The sequence below is a fragment of the Oncorhynchus mykiss genome, chromosome 16 (genome assembly GCF_013265735.2).
Source record: "Oncorhynchus mykiss isolate Arlee chromosome 16, USDA_OmykA_1.1, whole genome shotgun sequence".
NCBI classification, from domain to species: domain Eukaryota; kingdom Metazoa; phylum Chordata; class Actinopteri; order Salmoniformes; family Salmonidae; genus Oncorhynchus; species Oncorhynchus mykiss.
The window spans coordinates 73,194,010-73,213,767 of record NC_048580.1 but is presented as its reverse complement, the minus strand read 5'-3'; the positions used below and the strand labels follow the sequence as shown (position 1 = coordinate 73,213,767).

General features: G+C 45.1%; 1 protein-coding gene across 1 annotated transcript; it reads right to left on the bottom strand.

The window, feature by feature from the left end:
* Positions 1-11,434: 11,434 nt before the first annotated feature.
* LOC118939466 (repetitive proline-rich cell wall protein-like) lies at positions 11,435-11,824 on the bottom strand. The gene has a single exon (XM_036945802.1). It carries the CDS (start codon positions 11,822-11,824, stop codon positions 11,435-11,437), a length of 390 nt encoding a protein of 129 aa, XP_036801697.1.
* Positions 11,825-19,758: the final 7,934 nt, after the last annotated feature.

Sequence of the window (19,758 nt, the reverse complement as noted above, 5' to 3'; positions counted from 1 at the left end):
ATAGAACAGAATAGAACAGAATAGAATAGAACAGAATAGAACAGAACAGAATAACAGAATAGAATAGAACAGAATAGAACAGAATAGAATAGAACAGAATAGAATAACAGAATAGAATAGAACAGAATAGAATAGAATATAACAGAATAGAACAGAATAGAATAGAACAGAACAGAATAGAACAGAATAGAACAGAATAGAACAGAACAGAATAGAATAACAGAATAGAATAGAACAGAATAGAACAGAATAGAATAGAACAGAATAGAATAGAACAGAATAGAACAGAATAGAATAGAACAGAATAGAATAGAACAGAATAGAATAGAACATAATAGAACAGAATAGAACAGAACAGAATAGAATAACAGAATAGAATAGAACAGAATAGAACATAATACAACAGAACATAATAGAACAGAACAGAACAGAATAGAACAGAACAGAACAGAACACCATAGAACACCATAGAACAGAACACCATAGAACACCATAGAACAGAACATAATAGAACAGAACATAATAGAACAGAACAGAACAGAATAGAACATAAAGAACAGAACAGAATAAGACAGAACTCCAGCACACTGAGTTGTAGAATAGAACAGAATAGAATAGAACAGAACAGAATAGAGCAGAATAGAACAGAACATAATATAACAGAATAGAACAGAACATAATAGAATAGAATAGAACAGAATAGAACAGAACATAATAGAACAGAATAGAACAGAACATAATAGAACAGAATAGAACAGAATTGAATAGAACAGAACAAAACAGAACAGAACAGAACATAATAGAACAGAACAGAACAGAATAGAACATAAAGAACAGAACAGAATAAGACAGAACTCCAGCACACTGAGTTGTAGAATAGAATAGAACAGAACAGAACAGAATAGAACAGAAAATAACAGAATATAATAGAACAGAATCTAACATAATAGAATAGAACAGAATAGTGTATCTCTATCTATCTCTTGATTCATCACTTAGTGCAGTGCAGCACCCCTCATTGCTGGCCCCATCCCGGTCAGACCCTGCGACAGACGGCCCTACCAACTGCCTGATATCTGACACACTCCTGCTATTTAAAGCCTCTCAGGCCTGTCTCTGCCATGTGTTAAACAGAGGTGCCGCAGTCCACTACTACCCGCCTGGTGCACTGAGTCTGTGACAGCCGACTACTATAGTAACCGTCTGGTGCACTGTGACTGTGACAGCCGACTACTATAGTAACCGCCTGGTGCACTGAGTCTGTGACAGCCGACTACTATAGTAACCGCCTGGTGCACTGTGACTGTGACAGCCGACTACTATAGTAACCGCCTGGTGCACTGAGTCTGTGACAGCCGACTACTATAGTAACCGCCTGGTGCACTGTGACTGTGACAGCCGACTACTATAGTAACCGCCTGGTGCACTGAGTCTGTGACAGCCGACTCCTATAGTATCCGCCTGGTGCACTGTGACTGTGACAGCCGACTACTATAGTAACCGCCTGGTGCACTGAGTCTGTGACAGCCGACTACTATAGTAACCGCCTGGTGCACTGTGACTGTGACAGCCGACTACTATAGTAACTGCCTGGTGCACTGAGTCTGTGACAGCCGACTACTATAGTAACCGCCTGGTGCACTGTGACTGTGGCAGCCGACTACTATAGTAACCGCCTGGTGCACTGTGACTGTGACAGCCAACTACTATAGTAACCGCCTGGTGCACTGAGTCTGTGACAGCCGACTACTATAGTAACCGCCTGGTGCACTGTGACTGTGACAGCCGACTACTATAGTAACCGCCTGGTGCACTGTGACTGTGACAGCCGACTACTATAGTAACCGCCTGGTGCACTGAGTCTGTGACAGCCGACTCCTATAGTATCCGCCTGGTGCACTGTGACTGTGACAGCCGACTACTATAGTAACCGCCTGGTGCACTGAGTCTGTGACAGCCGACTACTATAGTAACCGCCTGGTGCACTGTGACTGTGACAGCCGACTACTATAGTAACTGCCTGGTGCACTGAGTCTGTGACAGCCGACTACTATAGTAACCGCCTGGTGCACTGTGACTGTGGCAGCCGACTACTATAGTAACCGCCTGGTGCACTGTGACTGTGACAGCCGACTACTATAGTAACCGCCTGGTGCACTGTGACTGTGACAGCCGACTACTATAGTAACCGCCTGGTGCACTGAGTCTGTGACAGCCGACTACTATAGTAACCGCCTGGTGCACTGTGACTGTGACAGCCGACTACTATAGTAACCGTCTGGTGCACTGTGACTGTGACAGCCGACTACTATAGTAACCGTCTGGTGCACTGAGTCTGTGACAGCCGACTACTATAGTAACCGTTTGGTGCACTGAGTCTGTAACAGCCGACTACTATAGTAACCGTTTGGTGCACTGAGTCTGTAACAGCCGACTACTACAGTAACCGCCTGGTGCACAGTGTATGTGACAGCCGACCGGCCAAACGCTAGGTACAGTGTCTGTGACAGCCGACCGGCCAAACGCTAGGTACAGTGTCTGTGACAGCCGACCGGCCAAACGCTAGGTACAGTGTCTGTGACAGCCGACCGGCCAAACGCTAGGTACAGTGACTGTCACAGCCGACCACTAACTGGCTAGCTGATGCAACAACTGACTGGGTCACCGATGTTATTAGAGCTTCCTGTGACTGTGACCGCAGACTCGTTGAGTCAGACACTCATTCTATTACTACGGTCAGACAGGAATAGACATCAGCTGTAAGGTTCCTTTAACAGTGAACGCTATAGAACGAGAGGTAAGTTGAGGACAAGTAATGACAACACCATAATAATACCATGAGAGGACAATAAGACTATCTAGGTATCGGCATTTGTAGTAAATACAGGAATAGAGCCCCCCCGCCACCATAAGAAGAGTCTAAAATACAAGCACACAGCCCATGAAGAGAAGTCTACAGAACTAGCTGCATCATCACACACATAGAGAAACTTCTGCATACTCACTGACTCTCTCTTCTTGTCTTCAGTCTCTTCAGTGGAGCTGGGATGCTGCTACTGATGCTGCTGTCGGCTGGAGGAGTTGATGGTGTGTGAGGCTTCCTTCACGCTGCCGTAAAGTTGACTGCAGCGTTGCCTCCTGAACAGAATGACATTGTTTGCTCTCTCTCTCCCTCCTTTCTATCCCTCTCCCTCTTTCTTTATCCCCCACTCCTCCTCCCTCTTGCGCTCTACTGCTTCCTCCTCCGCCTCCTCTTATTGCACTCTCTCTCTCTCTCTCTCTCTCTCTCCCCCTCTCTCCCCCTCTCTCTCCCTCTCTTTCCCTCTATCCCTTACTCCACCTCTTCCTCCTCCTCCTGTTTCGCACTCTCACTGGCAGCACAAAATGCACCGCTCAGCAGTGTGTTCTCTCCCCCCTCTCTCTCCCTCTCTCTCTCCCCTCTCTCTCTCCCGCTGCCTCTCCCCCCCTCTCTCTCTCCCTCTGCCTCTCCCCCCCTCTCCCCCCTCTCTCCCTCTCTCTCTCTCTCTCCCTCTCTCTCCCTCTCTCTCTCTCCCTCTCCCTCTCTCCCCTCTCTCTCTCTACTGCAGCACAGCAGATCCTCCTTCATCCTTCTCTCCATTCATTTTCATAGTACAGCAAAATCATCATCACACCATCCTTTCAGAATTACAGTAATATAAAGTAATTACAGTAATATAAAGTAATTACAGTAATAGAAAGTAATTACAGTAATAGAAAATGATGGAAATGCTGAATTTACGATGCAGTTATTAGCAGAGAACACTGTATTATACCATAAAAATTGGTTTTCATTCTTGGTGAAATAAGATTCAGAACAGAGCATCACTGCTTCCTATTGAATCAGCTAAAATAGAGGATCATTACAGGGTAATAACCAGACGAGAAGATACAGTCGTGGCTGTGAATTTTGCTGAGACAGAAATAGACCAAAACTTATTTTTTTGTTGTTGATAAATCGGCACAATTGTGAGAGAGAGCCTAAATGTGCCTAAGAAATGCTTGCATTCTCTTTCAAGGTTTCTCGGACAATGAGATGCACTTTATGGTGAATTGATTTAAATGGCTGACGTGGAGCTGTCTTCTCTCTGCAGAAACAGAGGAGAAGCAGTAGCAGGTCTTTTTTCTCATGACTTGGTTCTCCTAGCTAGTGAACCCTCTCAACCTTCCCTCTGAAGCTGCTTCACGTTAACCCTAGAACCAGGCATCACTGGAAAGGATGGAGCACAATGGCTCTGCCGCCGTGGAACCAGCCATCACTGAAGCACAGGGGGTCTGCTGTCGTAGAACCAGGCTTCACTGAAGCACAGGGGATCTGCCTCCGTAGAACCAGGAATCACTGGAGCACAGGGGATCTGGCTCCGTAGAACCAGGAATTACTGGAGCACAGGGGATCTGCCTCCGTAGAACCAGGAATCACTGGAGAACAGGGGATCTGCCGCCGTAGAACCAGGAATCACTGGAGCACAGGGGATCTGCCTCCGTAGAACCAGTAATCACTGGAGAACAGGGGATCTGCCTCCGTAGAACCAGGAATCACTGGAGAACAGGGGATCTGCCACCGTAGAACCAGGAATCACTGGAGAACAGGGGATCTGTCGCCGTAGAACCAGGAATCACTGGAGAACAGGGGATCTGCTGTCTGCCTCCGTAGAACCAGGAATCACTGGAGAACAGGGGATCTGCCGCCGTAGAACCAGGAATCACTGGAGAACAGGGGATCTGCTGTCATAGAACCAGGAATCCCTGAAGCACAGGGGATCTGCCGCAGTAGAATCAGGAGTCACTGGAGAACTGGGGATCTGCTGTCTGCCTTCGTGAACCAGGAATCACTGGAGAACAGGGGATCTGCCGCCGTATAACCAGGAATCACTGAAGCACAGGGGATCTGCTGTCGTAGAACCAGGAATCACTGAAGCACAGGGGATCTGCTGTCGTAGAACCAGGAATCACTGAAGCACAGGGGATCTGCCGCCGTAGAACCAGGAATCACTGGAGAACAGGGGCTCTGCCACCGTAGAACCAGGAATCACTGGAGAACAGGGGATCTGCCGCCGTAGAACCAGGAATTACTGGAGCACAGGGGATCTGCCTCCGTAGAACCAGGAATCACTGGAGAACAGGGGATCTGCCGCCGTAGAACCAGGAATCACTGGAGAACAGGGGATCTGCCTCCGTAGAACCAGGAATCACTGGAGAACAGGGGATCTGCCTCCGTAGAACCAGGAATCACTGGAGAACAGGGGATCTGCCGCCGTAGAACCAGGAATCACTGGAGAACAGGGGATCTGCCGTCGTAGAACCAGGAATCACTGGAGCACAGGGGATCTGCCTCCGTAGAACCAGGAATCACTGGAGAGCAGGGGATCTGCCGCCGTAGAACCAGGAATCACTGGAGAACAGGGGATCTGCCGCCGTAGAACCAGGAATCACTGGAGAACAGGGGATCTGCCGCCGTAGAACCAGGAATCACTGGAGAACAGGGGATCTGCCGCCGTAGAACCAGGAATCACTGGAGAACAGGGGCTCTGCCGCCGTAGAACCAGGAATCACTGGAGAACAGGGGCTCTGCCGCCGTAGAACCAGGAATCACTGGAGAACAGGGGATCTGCTGTCATAGAACCAGGAATCACTGAAGCACAGGGGATCTGCCGCAGTAGAATCAGGAATCACTGGAGAACTGGGGATCTGCTGTCTGCCTTCGTGAACCAGGAATCACTGGAGAACAGGGGATCTGCCGCCGTAGAACCAGGAATCACTGAAGCACAGGGGATCTGCTGTCGTAGAACCAGGAATCACTGAAGCACAGGGGATCTGCTGTCGTAGAACCAGCAATCACTGAAGCACTGGGGATCTGCCGCCGTAGAACCAGGAATCACTGGAGAACAGGGGCTCTGCCACCGTAGAACCAGGAATCACTGGAGAACAGGGGATCTGCCGCCGTAGAACCAGGAATTACTGGAGCACAGGGGATCTGCCTCCGTAGAACCAGGAATCACTGGAGAACAGGGGATCTGCCGCCGTAGAACCAGGAATCACTGGAGAACAGGGGATCTGCCTCCGTAGAACCAGGAATCACTGGAGAACAGGGGATCTGCCTCCGTAGAACCAGGAATCACTGGAGAACAGGGGATCTGCCGCCGTAGAACCAGGAATCACTGGAGAACAGGGGATCTGCCGTCGTAGAACCAGGAATCACTGGAGCACAGGGGATCTGCCTCCGTAGAACCAGGAATCACTGGAGAGCAGGGGATCTGCCGCCGTAGAACCAGGAATCACTGGAGAACAGGGGATCTGCCGCCGTAGAACCAGGAATCACTGGAGAACAGGGGATCTGCCGCCGTAGAACCAGGAATCACTGGAGAACAGGGGCTCTGCCGCCGTAGAACCAGGAATCACTGGAGAACAGGGGCTCTGCCGCCGTAGAACCAGGAATCACTGGAGAACAGGGGCTCTGCCGCCGTAGAACCAGGAATCACTGGAGAACAGGGGATCTGCCGCCGTAGAACCAGGAATCACTGGAGAACAGGGGATCTGCCTCCGTAGAACCAGGTATTCCTGCACACTGACCCTAACAGCCCCGTTACTGGCTTGGAATATTTTATTTTCGCCGTGTCCTTTTCAGCATGGTTCCAGGCTCAGCAACTACAGTGAATGCGTAACCAGGACGGACAGTGCAGTAGGCTTACAGCTGGGCTTGGCTCAGTAGTATGTAAAAAGGGCATTAGTGTGTCATGGATGATGCTTGTGTGTCTCAACTCTTTACCTGATAGGTTGCACCTGCACCTAGGAAGGGTGAACAGATGAACATTTTGCCGTCAAGGGATAAAAACTACACCGTTACCATTCGCAGACACAAAACAGCCAGCCTCACACCATGGTTGACTGCATGGCGGTTGGAGGTCGACTGTGTGATGACACTCATCATACGCTTGTCTGTATATCGTTGTATTTTACATTTGTGTGACTGTTCTTGTCTATTAGTCTTTTGTTACTTCGTCGTGTTTAGTGTTTTTGTTGTTGTTGTTGTTGTGGACTCCAGAAAGAGTTAACAGCTGCTTCTGCAAAAAGCTGATGGAGATAAAATAAACAAAATAAACAAAATGAATCACACCAGACATATTATGCTGTTGTGCGAAACATCCTCAATTACTACGTGCCCTTAGAAGAGTCACTGGGACGGTAAAGGGATAGGAACACACATGGTGAAATGTTTCAGACAAGGATCCGCATGGACAGGAAGGATCTCTGTCTCCTTGACCGCATCTCTCTACGCCTTGCAGTGACACCTCTGCCCCCAGAAGCATATCTCCCACATGCAGGTCTGCGTCTGATATGGCACACGACACCCTGTTACCTAGGTGGGCACCTGGTCAAAAGGTAGTGGACTATATTAGAAATAGGGGTTCCATTTTGCACACAGCCTCTGTCTAGTTCACAGTGTCTGGGTCAATCACGTGACGTGTACACAGTGTCTGGATAAAATATTTTACAAAATTCGACAACTAATATAAAACAAATGTTATGTGACCTTTCTCTTTTATTGAGTCCTGAAAGAGTTCAAAGGGAAATGTAATTAAAACGGTCACTAGGGCAACCGTCCGAAGGCACACATTTTTTTGGAAATTCAATTTAACTAGACTAGACTAGTCAGTTAAGAACATATTCTTATTTACAATGGCTGCTTACCCCGGCCTAAACCCGGACGACGTCGGGCCAATTGTGCGCCACCCTATGGGACTCCCGATCACGGCCGGTTGTGATACAGCCTGGAATCGAACCAGGGTCTGTAGTGACACCTCTAGCACCAAAACGCAGTGCCTTAGTCCACTGTGCCACTCAGGAGCCCCAAATGCAATCCATATACATGTTAAACAGCTTAAATCGTCACAAAACGGTCCAAAGTTTATTCTGCCATTATTTTGTGTTCTAATCTACTATACTGCTATATGGGGTACGACATTAAGTCGCCATTTTGGATCAAATCACCTGACGATACTCATGTGACAGGATGTGACGTCACGAAGACGCACGTGAGAGACCCTCTGGTTAAGAAGATTAGTAAGTCTCTCGTAAATGTTTGATAAGTTTACATTTCCACTCCCTGTCAGGTTTCCCCCCCCCCAAAAAAAATGTTTTCTCATAATTCAGTAAAACCACTGAAAACCAATATACATTTTGAATTATCTGAAACACCTTCTATATTTAATTTCAATACTTAAGATACACACTTGCAATCAAAGTCAGTTTTAATGTGGGAGCACAAATAGTGACCTGTAAAACATATTTATGTGAAACAAGACATATGGTAAAAACCATAATGATCATTCGGAGTTGTCACGTTCTGACCTTTATTCAGCCAGGGGCCGCCAGTCAGCCAGGGGCCGCCAGTGCCGCCAGTCAGCCATGGGCCGCCAGTCAGCCAGGGGCCGCCAGTCAGCCAGGGGCCGCCAGTCAGTCAGGGGCCGCCAGTGCCGCCAGTCAGCCAGGGGCCGCCAGTCAGCCAGGGGCCGCCAGTGCCGCCTGTCAGCCAGGGGCCGCCAGTGCCGCCAGTCAGCCAGGGGCCGCCAGTGCCGCCAGTCAGCCAGGGGCCGCCACCCAGACCCTCCCCTATAGGTTAAGGTTTTGTGGCCGGAGTCCGCACCTTTGGGGGGGGGGGTACTGTCACGTTCTGACCTTTATTTCCTTCATTTTGTCGTTATTTAGTATGGTCAGGGCGTGAGTTGGGGTGGGCAGTCTATGTTTGTTTTTCTATGATTTGGGGTATTTCTATGTTTCGGCCTAGTATGGTTCTCAATCAGAGGCAGGTGTCATTAGTTGTCTCTGACTGAGAATCATACTTAGGTAGCCTGGGTTTCACTGTGTGTTTGTGGGTGATTGTTCCTGTCTCTGTGTTTGCACCAGATAGGACTGTTTTGGGTTTTCACGTTTCTTGTTCTTGTTCTTGTTCTTGTTAATGTGAAGTGCTTTATTAAACATGAGTCAAAATAACCACACTGCGCTTTGGTCCGCCTCTCCGTCAAGTCAAGAAAACCGTTACAGGAGTCCCCAGAAATTCAGTTTTTGGGGATTTTCCACTGGTCTTGAACCATTAAAGCAACAAACACCAAACCAACATTGAATGGTACAGACTCAACGCAGATTGTTGTCAAACGCTTGTTAAAATAGTATAATATTGTGTCATTTTATATATTGTGTCAGTATAAAATGTTGTGTCATTTTATGGGACCTTTTTTTTTTAACTAAGCAAGTCAGTTAAGAACAATTTGTTATTTTACAATGACGGCCCACCCCGGAAAAACCCTCCCCTAACCGGGGACGACGCTGGGCCAATTGTGCGGCGCCCTATGGGACTCCCGATCACAACTGGTTGCGATACAGTCCGGGAACTAACCAGGGTTTGTAGTGATGCCTCTAGCACTGAGATGCAGTGCCTCAGACAGCTGAGCCACTCGGGAGCCACAATGAGAGCTTTATGATTCAATGTTCATCATAAGACCATGGTGGTAGACATGTCAAATGCCACTGCTCTTAGGCCATTTCAACTCCAAACATTAAATCAACTTCAACATTTTCAAAATGTAATAAACTATAACTATTTAAATGTCAATAAAAAATAACCGTTCAAGCCAAAGCACCAAACCAACTTTCACATGTTCTGGCTATACCATAAATACTTCAAGACAAGCTAGCAAGTACACACATTTTATTTTGTTAATGTACTTTTTCTAGTTTGTTTTTGTATCAATACAAGTGTTGGGTGCACATCAGAGTGAAGCCAGTCCAACAACACCATCCAACACCGCCAGTCCAACAACACCATCCAACACCGCCAGTCCTACAACACCATCCAACACCGCCAGTCCTACAACACCATCCAACACCGCCAGTCCAACACCGCCAGTCCTACAACACCATCCAACACCGCCAGTCCAACAACACCATCCAACACCGCCAGTCCTACAACACCATCCAACACCGCCAGTCCTACAACACCATCCAACACCGCCAGTCCAACACCGCCAGTCCTACAACACCATCCAACACCGCCAGTCCTACAACACCATCCAACACCGCCAGTCCAACAACACCATCCAACACCGCCAGTCCAACACCGCCAGTCCTACAACACTATCCAACACCGCCAGTCCTACAACACCATCCAACACCGCCAGTCCTACAAAACCATCCAACACCGCCAGTCCAACACCGCCAGTCCTACAACACCATCCAACACCGCCAGTCCAACAACACCATCCAACACCGCCAGTCCAACAACACCATCCAACACCGCCAGTCCAACACCGCCAGTCCTACAACACTATCCAACACCGCCAGTCCTACAACACCATCCAACACCGCCAGTCCTACAAAACCATCCAACACCGCCAGTCCAACACCGCCAGTCCTACAACACCATCCAACACCGCCAGTCCTACAACACCATCCAACACCGCCAGTCCAACAACACCATCCAACACCGCCAGTCCAACACCGCCAGTCCTACAACACCATCCAACACCGCCAGTCCAACACCGCCAGTCCTACAACACCATCCAACACCGCCAGTCCTACAACACTATCCAACACCGCCAGTCCTACAACACCATCCAACACCGCCAGTCCTACAAAACCATCCAACACCGCCAGTCCAACACCGCCAGTCCTACAACACCATCCAACACCGCCAGTCCTACAACACCATCCAACACCGCCAGTCCAACAACACCATCCAACACCGCCAGTCCAACACCGCCAGTCCTACAACACCATCCAACACCGCCAGTCCTACAACACCATCCAACACTGCCAGTCCAATACTAGAGGTTGAATATCTGAAATATATATATATATATATATACTGTATATATAACATATATATATATTCCTATTTTACTATTATTTTCTATAAATAATGCTCCGAAAACAAATTATTTCCAAAACATTCATGGTCGTACCAAAAAACTTTTATTTTAAAAGGTAAATTTAACAATCTTATAAAAACAAAATCAGATTTTGAACAATAATTTATTGCAACAAACCCAGAATGTGCGTAGGTAATACTCAACAGAACAGAAAAAGTGTTTCACACTTTAAATATTTACCTTTTTAATTAATTTTTTTAAATCACTTTTGAGAACCTTTTTTCATCATTGACCCGTCTCTAGCTGTCTCTCTCACTCAGCTAAAACGCCCCCCCCTGCCCATCCCCCCATATCCCTCATCCCCTCTACATGCAGCACTGCTCAGTAATGGCATACCTCTATAAATAACACATGAGGAGTGGCAAGGCCTAGCCTTTTTACATGTCTGATCATATTACTACTATCTCCTTGACTTACCTGACACGGTCAGCACTGTCAGAACGAACAGCTTCTCACTCCGCTCCGCTCTCATCCCCACATTCTCCTATCTACTACCGAAGGGCAATGTGAACAGTGTTGAGTACATAGCTACTATACATCAGGGGTTCTCGACTACCTAGAAGCACATGAGGAGGATGTCCTTCAGGAGGGGGTTCTTCAGGAGGGGGTTCTTCGGGAGGGTGTCCTTCGGGAGGGGGTTCTTCAGGAGGGTGTCCTTCAGGAGGGTGTTCTTCATGATGGGGATTCTTGAGGAGGGGGTCCTTCAGGAGGGGGTTCTTCAGCAGGGGGAGTTTCATGAGGGGGTTCATGAGGGGGTTCTTCAGTTTGGTGTCCTTCAGGAGGGGGTTCTTCAGCAGGGGGAGTTTCAAGAGGGGGTTCATGAGGGGGTTCTTCAGTTTGGTGTCCTTCAGGAGGGGATTCTTCAGGACGGGGAGTTTCATGAGGGGGTTCTTCAGGTGGGGGTCCTTCAGGGGTACTCCAGGCAGAGCAAAATGTACTTGGTGGTACAGTAACCAAAAAAGTTTGAGAACCACAGCTACAGATGAATGAACTTTCGTCTTTTCACCTAACATTGCATTATTATAACACGCAGGTCCGTAAGCGGTGCCCTGTCTAATAGCTCTTTTTTGTCACAGTGTGAGTCTTCATTGTAAGCAGATGGTTGCGGTCGTAGAAATAGGTAGGTCTAGAACGAACATTACTGGCCATTCTATTAATAATATGGTTGCAGTGTGGCTTCCTACTACTAGTCTATTGACTCACTCATTGGTTCGTTCATTGATTCAGCACCTTCAACAGCTTGCTTGAGTGTTTAACCATCAGGCCAAGTTCAATCTCGATCGTCTTCAATCAAAACCAGGTGTTAAAGTGCCTCTGGATTCAGCGACTCTTGTACTTGTACGGCTGATTTTGCAGACGTTTTGCAGACGTTTTGCAGACGTTTTGCAGACGTTTGGCAGACGTTTGGCAGACGTTTGGCAGACGTTTGGCAGACGTTTTGCAGACGTTTTGCAGACGTTTTGCAGACGTTTGGCAGACGTTTTGCAGACGTTTGGCAGACGTTTTGCAGACGTTTTGCAGACGTTTTGCAGACGTTTGGCAGACGTTTGGCAGACGTTTGGCAGACGTTTTGCAGACGTTTGGCAGACGTTTGGCAGACGTTTTGCAGACGTTTTGCAGACGTTTTGCAGACGTTTTGCAGACGTTTCAAGTTGTTTTCCCTCCAGCACTACATCTTTCTTCTTCTTCTTCTTTGGCAGTTGTATTACTAATCCTTCTCACCGTACTGCTACGCTGTACATTTGATTAATCTGTTTTCTCCAGTAGAGAGAGAGAGAGAGAGAGAGAGAGATGTCTCCGGACTCACTGAGTCCAACGTGGATACCTGACGTTTCAAGATTGACTTTGCAGCACAGCCACGGGGGCGAGAGGTAATCATCCTCTCCTCATTGTCACGGTAACTGTAACACGCTTGTCCTCGGTGATTCTCTTCTACCCAGTTGAAAAGGTTACACGACTTCTAGATCCTGTAAGCATGACTAATGCAAACGTTGTGTTTTTTTTTTGTCTTGCAGTTTTTTGGAGTAATTTTTTAGTTATTTTTTTTTTGCCATACAACTGCTAGTGGACAATTTATTACTTGTATAAGCTTCACTGCATGTCAATGGGGCGGCAGGGTAGCCTAGTGGTTAGAGCGTTGGGCTAGTAACCGCAAGGGTTGCAAGTTCGGATCCCAGAGCTGACAAGGAGCAAATCTGTCGTTCTCCCTCTGAACGAGGCAGTTAACCCACTGTTCCTAGACTGTCATTGAAAATAAGGATTTGTTCTTAACTGACTTGTCATTTTAAATAAAGGTAAAATAATACACTTGTCCGTAAAGAATCTGAACAAGTTAACATGACAGTCATTTTCAGACAGACACCTTCAGTGGGCAGAAACGTAGTAATTTCTGAATTACACAAAGCTAGACATTTCTACCTTACAGAAAGTTTAAATATCTCTATGGGTCTCCTACACATCACTATGTAGGTCTACTACTAGAGAGGTTTACATATAACTATGTAGGTCTACTACTAGAGAGGTTTACATATCACTATGGGTCTACTACTAGAGAGGTTTACATATCACTATGTAGGTCTACTACTAGAGAGGTTTACATATCCCTATGTAGGTCTACTACTAGAGAGGTTTACATATCACTATGTAGGTCTACTACTAGAGAGGTTTACATATCACTATGTAGGTCTACTACTAGAGAGGTTTACATATCACTATGTAGGTCTACTACTAGAGAGGTTTACATATCACTATGTAGGTCTACTACTAGAGAGGTTTACATATCCCTATGTAGGTCTACTACTAGAGAGGTTTACATATCCCTGTGTAGGTCTACTACTAGAGAGGTTTACATATCACTATGTAGGTCTACTACTAGAGAGGTTTACATATCACTATGTAGGTCTACTACTAGAGAGGTTTACATATCACTATGTAGGTCTACTACTAGAGAGGTTTACATATCACTATGTAGGTCTACTACTAGAGAGGTTTACATATCACTATGTAGGTCTACTACTAGAGAGGTTTACATATCACTATGGGTCTACTACTAGAGAGGTTTACATATCACTATGTAGGTCTACTACTAGGTCTACTATTAGAGAGGTTTACATATCACTATGTAGGTCTACTACTAGAGAGGTTTACATATCACTATGTAGGTCTACTACTAGAGAGGTTTACATATCACTATGGGTCTACTACTAGAGAGGTTTACATATCACTATGTAGGTCTACTACTAGAGAGGTTTACATATCACTATGTAGGTCTACTACTAGGTCTACTATTAGAGAGGTTTACATATCACTATGTAGGCCTACTACTAGAGAGGTTTACATATCACTATGTAGGTCTACTACTAGAGAGGTTTACATATCACTATGTAGGTCTACTACTAGAGAGGTTTACATATCACTATGGGTCTACTACTAGAGAGGTTTACATATCACTATGTAGGTCTACTATTATAGAGGTTTACATATCACTATGTAGGTCTACTACTAGAGAGGTTTACATATCACTATGGGCCTGCTATTATAGAGGTTTACATATCAATATGGGTCTACTATTATAGAGGTAGACCACGTGTAATACAGTATCAACATCCTCCAGGTGTAATACAGTATCAACATCCTCCATGTGTAATACAGTATCAACATCCTCCAGGTGTAATACAGTATCAACATCCTCCAGGTGTAATACAGTATCAACATCCTCCAACAGTATCAACATCCTCCATGTGTAATACAGTATCAACATCCTCCAGGTGTAATACAGTATCAACATCCTCCATGTGTAATACAGTATCAACATCATCCAGGTGTAATACAGTATCAACATCCTCCAGGTGTAATACAGTATCAACATCCTCCATGTGTAATACAGTATCAACATCATCCAGGTGTAATACAGTATCAACATCCTCCAGGTGTAATACAGTATCAACATCCTCCAGGTGTAATACAGTATCAACATCCTCCAGGTGTAATACAGTATCAACATCCTCCAGGTGTAATACAATATCAACATCCTCCAACAGTATCAACATCCTCCATGTGTAATACAGTATCAACATCATCCAGGTGTAATACAGTATCAACATCCTCCAGGTGTAATACAGTATCAACATCCTCCAGGTGTAATACAGTATCAACATCCTCCAGGTGTAATACAGTATCAACATCCTCCAGGTGTAATACAGTATCAACATCCTCCAGGTGTAATACAGTATCAACATCCTCCAGGTGTAATACAGTATCAACATCCTCCATGTGTAATACAGTATCAACATCCTCCAGGTGTAATACAGTATCAACATCCTCCAGGTGTAATACAGTATCAACATCCTCCAGGTGTAATACAGTATCAACATCCTCCATGTGTAATACAGTATCAACATCCTCCATGTGTAATACAGTATCAACATCCTCCAGGTGTAATACAGTATCAACATCCTCCAGGTGTAATACAGTATCAACATCCTCCAGGTGTAATACAGTATCAACATCCTCCAGGTGTAATACAGTATCAACATCCTCCAGGTGTAATACAGTATCAACATCCTCCATGTGTAATACATCCTCCAGGTGTAATACAGTATCAACATCCTCCAGGTGTAATACAGTATCAACATCCTCCAGGTGTAATACAGTATCAACATCCTCCAGGTGTAATACAGTATCAACATCCTCCAGGTGTAATACAGTATCAACATCCTCCAGGTGTAATACAGTATCAACATCCTCCATGTGTAATACAGTATCAACATCCTCCAGGTGTAATACAGTATCAACATCCTCCATGTGTAATACAGTATCAACATCCTCCATGTGTAATACAGTATCAACATCCTCCATGTGTAATACAGTATCAACATCCTCCAGGTGTAATACATCCTCCATGTGTAATACAGTATCAACATCCTCCAGGTGTAATACAGTATCAACATCCTCCATGTGTAATACAGTATCAACATCCTCCAACAGTATCAACATCCTCCAGGTGTAATACAGTATCAACATCCTCCAACAGTATCAACATCCTCCAGGTGTAATACAGTATCAACATCCTCCATGTGTAATACAGTATCAACATCCTCCATGTGTAATACAGTATCAACATCCTCCAGGTGTAATACAGTATCAACATCCTCCATGTGTAATACAGTATCAACATCCTCCAGGTGTAATACAGTATCAACATCCTCCAGGTGTAATACAGTATCAACATCCTCCATGTGTAATACAGTATCAACATCCTCCAGGTGTAATACAGTATCAACATCCTCCATGTGTAATACAGTATCAACATCCTCCATGTGTAATACAGTATCAACATCCTCCATGTGTAATACAGTATCAACATCCTCCAACAGTATCAACATCCTCCAGGTGTAATACAGTATCAACATCCTCCAACAGTATCAACATCCTCCAGGTGTAATACAGTATCAACATCCTCCATGTGTAATAAAGTATCAACATCCTCCAACAGTATCAACATCCTCCAGGTGTAATACAGTATCAACATCCTCCAACAGTATCAACATCCTCCAGGTGTAATACAGTATCAACATCCTCCAACAGTATCAACATCCTCCAGGTGTAATACAGTATCAACATCCTCCATGTGTAATACAGTATCAACATCCTCCATGTGTAATACATCCTCCATGTGTAATACAGTATCAACATCCTCCAGGTGTAATACAGTATCAACATCCTCCAGGTGTAATACAGTATCAACATCCTCCAGGTGTAATACAGTATCAACATCATCCAGGTGTAATACAGTATCAACATCCTCCAGGTGTAATACAGTGTCAACATCCTCCAGGTGTAATACAGTATCAACATCCTCCAGGTGTAATACAGTATCATCATCCTCCAGGTGTAATACAGTATCAACATCCTCCATGTGTAATACAGTATCAACATCCTCCATGTGTAATACAGTATCAGCATCCTCCATGTGTAATACAGTATCAACATCCTCCATGTGTAATACAGTATCAACATCCTCCATGTGTAATACAGTATCAACATCCTCCATGTGTAATACAGTATCAACATCCTCCATGTGTAATACAGTATCAACATCCTCCATGTGTAATACAGTATCAACATCCTCCATGTGTAATACAGTATCAACATCCTCCAGGTGTAATACAGTATCAACATCCTCCAGGTGTAATACAGTATCAACATCCTCCATGTGTAATACAGTATCAACATCCTCCAGGTGTAATACAGTATCAACATCCTCCAGGTGTAATACAGTATCAACATCATCCAGGTGTAATACAGTATCAACATCCTCCAGGTGTAATACAGTATCAACATCCTCCAGGTGTAATACAGTATCAACATCCTCCAGGTGTAATACAGTATCAACATCCTCCAGGTGTAATACAGTATCAACATCCTCCATGTGCAATACAGTATCAACATCCTCCAGGTGTAATACAGTATCAACATCCTCCAGGTGTAATACAGTATCAACATCCTCCATGTGTAATACAGTATCAACATCCTCCATGTGTAATACAGTATCAACATCCTCCATGTGTAACACATCCTCCAGGTGTAATACAGTATCAACATCCTCCATGTGTAATACAGTATCAACATCCTCCATGTGTAACACATCCTCCAGGTGTAATACAGTATCAACATCCTCCATGTGTAATACAGTATCAACATCCTCCAGGTGTAATACAGTATCAACATCCTCCATGTGTAATACAGTATCAACATCCTCCATGTGTAATACAGTATCAACATCCTCCAACAGTATCAACATCCTCCATGTGTAATACAGTATCAACATCCTCCAACAGTATCAACATCCTCCATGTGTAATACAGTATCAACATCCTCCAGGTGTAATACAGTATCAACATCCTCCAGGTGTAATACAGTATCATCATCCTCCAGGTGTAATACAGTATCAACATCCTCCATGTGTAATACAGTATCAACATCCTCCAGGTGTAATACAGTATCAACATCCTCCATGTGTTTCAACTTGAGTAGTGCAGTGTTTGGAGTGTTCCACTGCGCCTAACCAATGCCTGTTCTTTTGCTGACCTGGTTTTCTGCTGAAGCAGGGCAGATTTCTCCCATAGCCAAGCCTGCCTAAACGGCTTTTTTTAAAAAAATGGACTCAGTCAATGATGCAGGCAGACACACGAGGTCATTCACTAGCTAAGGAGCAAATGTAGGAAATTTGTTCTAGACATCGAACAGTTACATAATATGTATGGAAGGTTTTGAACTTTGAACCCACAATGTAAAGGGTTTCCTTTCTACTTTCACCAACATACCTTTTGCTTTGAGGTGAAACATTTTCACCTGGAAGCACAACTTTCCTTCTAGAAATTAATGAAACAATATGACGCTTTAAGGTTATTGCTGATATGGACTATAACTCGCAATGGTCTTAAATAGATTAAGTGTCAGGAGAGTTAAATGTCCTGTCAGTGATGTGTGGAGTTAAAAACAGGACCTCTATGTCTCACTCAGCATTGAAGAGATTGGATTAACAGCCCACGTGATCATGGATAGGTGTTCTGCACTGAGGCTGCAGCTCTGTGACTGAATAGAGCTGGCTGATCCATGCGATTATGGATAGGTGTTCTGCACTGAGGCTGCAGCTCTGTGACTGAATAGAGCTGGCTGATCCATGCGATTATGGATAGGTGTTCTGCACTGAGGCTGCAGCTCTGTGACTGAATAGAGCTGGCTGATCCATGTGATCATGGATAGGTGTTCTGCACTAAGGCTGCAGCTCTGTGACTGAATAGAGCTGGCTGATCCATGCAATTATGGATAGGTGTTCTGCACTGAGGCTGCAGCTCTGTGACTGAATAGAGCTGGCTGATTCTTGTGATTATGGATAGGTGTTCTGCACTAAGGCTGCAGCTCTGTGACTGAATAGAGCTGGCTGATCCATGCGATCATGGATAGGTGTTCTGCACTAAGGCTGCAGCTCTGTGACTGAATAGAGCTGGCTGATTCTTGTGATTATGGATAGGTGTTCTGCACTAAGGCTGCAGCTCTGTGACTGAATAGAGCTGGCTGATCCATGCGATCATGGATAGGTGTTCTGCACTAAGGCTGCAGCTCTGTGACTGAATAGAGCTGGCTGATCCACTGAGGCTGCAGCTCTGTGACTGAATAGTGCTGGCTGATCCACTGAGGCTGCAGCTCTGTGACTGAATAGTGCTGGCTGATCCACGAGGGTAATGAGCTGTGACTTTGTGAACCCGGCTGCATTTTTGATGATCTTCCATAGTTCACAGCAACATAGTGACTCAACCACATTCATGTCACGGAAAGAGACGTTTGGCCTGATCTATTGGTTCAACAGTTTCACATCTGGGACCGAGATAAAAGTACCAAAACAAGTCAGTATCTGTTTATATTTTCAATCTTGGAATTGAACTTATACATTGGCTGTAATATTTCATAGCAGTTTAAAAGTATTTCTCTAATAGTAGACCTACATAGTGATATGTAAACCTCTCTAGTAGTAGACCTACATAGTGATATGTAAACCTCTCTAATAGTAGACCTACATAGTGATATGTAAACCTCTCTAATAGTAGACCTACATAGTGATATGTAAACCTCTCTAGTAGTAGACCTACATAGTGATATGTAAACCTCTCTAATAGTAGACCTACATAGTGATATGTAAACCTCTCTAATAGTAGACCTACATAGTGATATGTAAACCTCTCTAATAGTAGACCTACATAGTGATATTTAAACCTCTCTAATAGTAGACCTACATAGTGATATGTAAACCTCT